The 3552-nt window shown below is 37.2% G+C and overlaps 1 protein-coding gene across 1 annotated transcript; it reads right to left on the bottom strand.

Annotated features, from left to right (window-relative positions):
* Nucleotides 1–3093, bottom strand: LOC110783605 (uncharacterized). The gene is made up of 4 exons (XM_021987956.2): nucleotides 1503–3093; nucleotides 1164–1343; nucleotides 880–1039; nucleotides 1–602 (listed from the first exon to the last, which is right to left on the bottom strand). The coding sequence occupies exons 1-4, from the start codon at nucleotides 3054–3056 to the stop codon at nucleotides 196–198; spliced, it is 2301 nt and encodes a 766-aa protein (XP_021843648.2). The 5' UTR covers nucleotides 3057–3093; the 3' UTR covers nucleotides 1–195.
* Between the last annotated feature and the right edge of the window lie 459 nt (nucleotides 3094–3552).

The following is a 3552-nucleotide window of genomic DNA, read 5'->3' as shown; positions in this document are numbered from 1 at the left end:
TACAATATATTATATATCTGACGGTCAGATGCAAACTTACACTACACGCAATTAAAGCATATACAATTACTTTAGGCCAACTACCTTAAGTTGCTTGAATGTGAATGTCGTCTAGATCATTAACTTCTCAAATAGTAAAAATACAAGCCGGAAACAAACTTTATCTCAGCTAGTACTAGTTGTGAGTTGTGACCCTTAATTGACTTTACTACAAACTTTCCTAATTTGTCCTTCATCACCGAGGAGGACGTCTAGAGCTTGCAATTTAATCATAGCACTTACAAATTTAGTATTGAATAAGGCAGGATTTCGGGCAAATTGTAGAACGAATCCTCTAGTTTGAGGATCACGTGCTAGTTCTTGGTCTATCTTTAGGATTCCTCGTCGCTTAAGAATTTGATCATAGAAAGAGTTGTCAAATATGTTTGAGCTTTGTGGATTTTGATCAAGAAAGGTGAAGTTGTTTGCTATGGGGCCTTGAGGACAAGTAGGCATTAATTGTCGACGAAGGTTTGGATCCATGTTCGGATCGAATTCGAATGTTCCTTGGTACAAACGATCTTGGAAGAAAATGCATTGTGAAATTCCGACAGTATGTGCACCTGTTTCATGGAGATAGAATTATTTAAGCACCAGGTCGTACGAAGCATGATGCATGCTCCGAATTTCATATAAAATTCAAAGTAAAGAACATTTTATTTGGAGGGAAAGTAAAGAAAATAACTCATCTTCATACTATGACATATTTAGAACAATTTTAACATCTTTGGTAGTTCCAATGCTTAGAGAAAATTGTATAAGGTATCATTTTTACATACGTTGTATAATATATGAAAATTTTAAAAATAAAGTTACTAACTCAAGGAGAAAAGGACGTACCAAAAAGTGCTACCATTTCTTCTGGAGTAAAGTTTTTATCACCAAAGGCTACAATACTTTGTGTGACTGGCCCAAATGGGTTTGGAAACCTCACATCCTGGGCTTCTGAGATAAGCCCATCTTTTCGCCCTGTTAGTACAAAATATTCTGGCCCGCCACCCTGTTTAGAGAGAGAGATCCATAAAAAGATTAAATAAGTTTCAAAATCAAAACGTTAGGCATAAGATAAAGTGAACATTTAATGAAAAATAAGCAGGACTAATTTAAGAGCATGCATTATTTACCAGCTTGATAAGCTCTTTAGTAGCAATAGCGATTATGTCAGCACAAGAGACGACACCTGGGCATTCTTCTTCTACTACATCCTTTAAAGCGTCAATAAACTCGTACCCCCTAACACTTAAATTTGGACCAGCAACTTTCTCACTCGAAGGTCCATCAATTAAAATCGATGCATCGCATCCCTTTTATCAAAATTCAACATAAAAATTAGTTCCATAACTAATCATAACCAATATTGTGAATTAACCTAAAATAAACATGCTCATAAATGAACAGTGTACAATAATAAAAAAAACGGACGTCAACTTTTAAGTAATGTAACATACAAAGGTATTACTTACATGGACGAAACAATCATGAAATTGCATGCGAAGAAGGGCGGGTAGAAGAGTTGGATCTTTGCGAAAATGTTGTTGAATTAGAGATGTAATGGTGGCCTCGATATCCAAAATATGATTAGGACATAAACCTTTATAGAAGGCTACTTGCAAACCAAAAGGTCTAGATGGATTGGAAGAATTTGTGTTTGAAGGAATAGATGGACTTATAGATGGACTTATAGATGGAGAAGGAGCATTGATGGGAGGATTAGATGCACTAATTGATGGAGTGGGAGCATTCGTTGGAGGATTAGAAGGACTTATTGATGGAGTGGGCGGAGTATTTATGGGAGGACTAGAAGGACTGATAGATGGAGTTAGAGCATTTGTCGGACTATTAAGGGGAGGACTAAAAGGACTTATAGATGGAACATGAGCATTTGTTGGAGTATTAATGGGAGTAATAGGAGGACTTATTGATAGAGTTGGAGCGTGTGTGGGAGTATTAATGGGAGTATTAATGGGAGGAATAGAAGGAATAATTGATGGAGAAGGAGCATTCATAAAAGGGCTTATCGAAGTGTTAGAGGGATTTAAATGAGGAGTAGATGGAGTTATTGAAGGTGTTAAAGGATCCGTGGTAGGTGTTAGAGGAGAAGGCGAAGGAATATTTGAAGGGTGAGGAGAATTAAAAGGAGTCATTGAAGGAGAGAAAGAATGAGTAGGAGGATCAATAGGAGTACTAGTAGTCGAAGGATTAGCAGAAGACATGGGAGTATTAGAAGAAGAGCTAGTCGGGCTTAATGAAGGAGAAAAAGAATTTATAAATTGAGTTGGTGAAGGGGATAAAACACTAGTTGAAGGATTACTAGATGGCCATGGGTTTATTTGAGGTGTTGGAGGGTTAAGAATTTGAGTAGGACGTCGACTTATTGAAGGGGAGAAGTGATTATTTGTATGATGATCGATATCTGCTGGAGGATTTGTAGGAGAAATAGGGCTAATTGAAGGGGAAGGGGTATTTATAAAAGGAGTAGGGGGAGGACTAGAAGGAATTGAAGGAGGATTAAAATGATTTGAAGGAGCACTGTAAGAATTGGTTGGAGGATTAGGAATGTTTGTTGACTGTGACGGTGGACTTGTGCCATAAATTGACGGGTACGTGTTTGGAGCCGGAGGAGAGCTTGTCAAAGGACTATAATAAGGACTACTTCCTCGCCTTTCTCGTTGATTATACGTATACGACCGATGCTTTGCACGACTACTCTTTCGCAACCCAACTGAACCATGTGGCTTCCTCTGGTACTCAATTATCACACCGTATCGGTATCGATTGCGTGTATGCTCATAACCTTCTGATGTATCAACAATACCGTCAGATTTATTTCGACCACCAAATTTTGATCGCCTTTCATACAAACCAAATCCATGGGATTTATTTTTATTGCCACGGTGGCCCAATTTAGAGCGTTTTACACCCAATTTGGAGCCATGAGATTCATCGACATTCCCCAAAACCAAGATAAGCCAAATGGTTAGTGCCTTAAGTAATGTACTACAACTTGCAACACTCATAACTTTGTGGAACGTATTTAAGAAAATATCAAAGAACAAGTGTGGTTTCTTGCATTCAACATACAACACTTATATATGGATAGTAAGAGGAAACATACTACATTAATTTATTAACTATTCAACGTAATGTACCGTATTACGTCGTTGGCTACTAGAATCATGCACTAACGTGGAAGATCCTTTTTGTCCCTATGCACTGTAACTAGGAACTATGCATTGTTCAAATCATATATTACAAATTAATTATACTCGATCACGAGAATATCTTATAATAAACAAGACGATAATCATAGGATCAATTTTCATTTAAGTGTCAATTATTCGCTTCACATACAAGTATGGGTTAATATAGTACTACTGTAATACTCGTAATACAGTAATACCGTAATATTGTATATTTTGTTATATCCAAAAACGTTTTTTTTATGTCTACCTGTTTGTGAGGAGTCATACCCATCAGCGTGCCCCCTGGCCGGGTTTGAGGTTTGAGTTTAGA

The sequence above is a fragment of the Spinacia oleracea genome, chromosome 4 (assembly GCF_020520425.1).
Source record: "Spinacia oleracea cultivar Varoflay chromosome 4, BTI_SOV_V1, whole genome shotgun sequence".
In the NCBI taxonomy this organism is placed as follows: Eukaryota; Viridiplantae; Streptophyta; class Magnoliopsida; order Caryophyllales; family Amaranthaceae; genus Spinacia; species Spinacia oleracea.
This window is presented reverse-complemented; position numbering and strand designations above follow the sequence as displayed.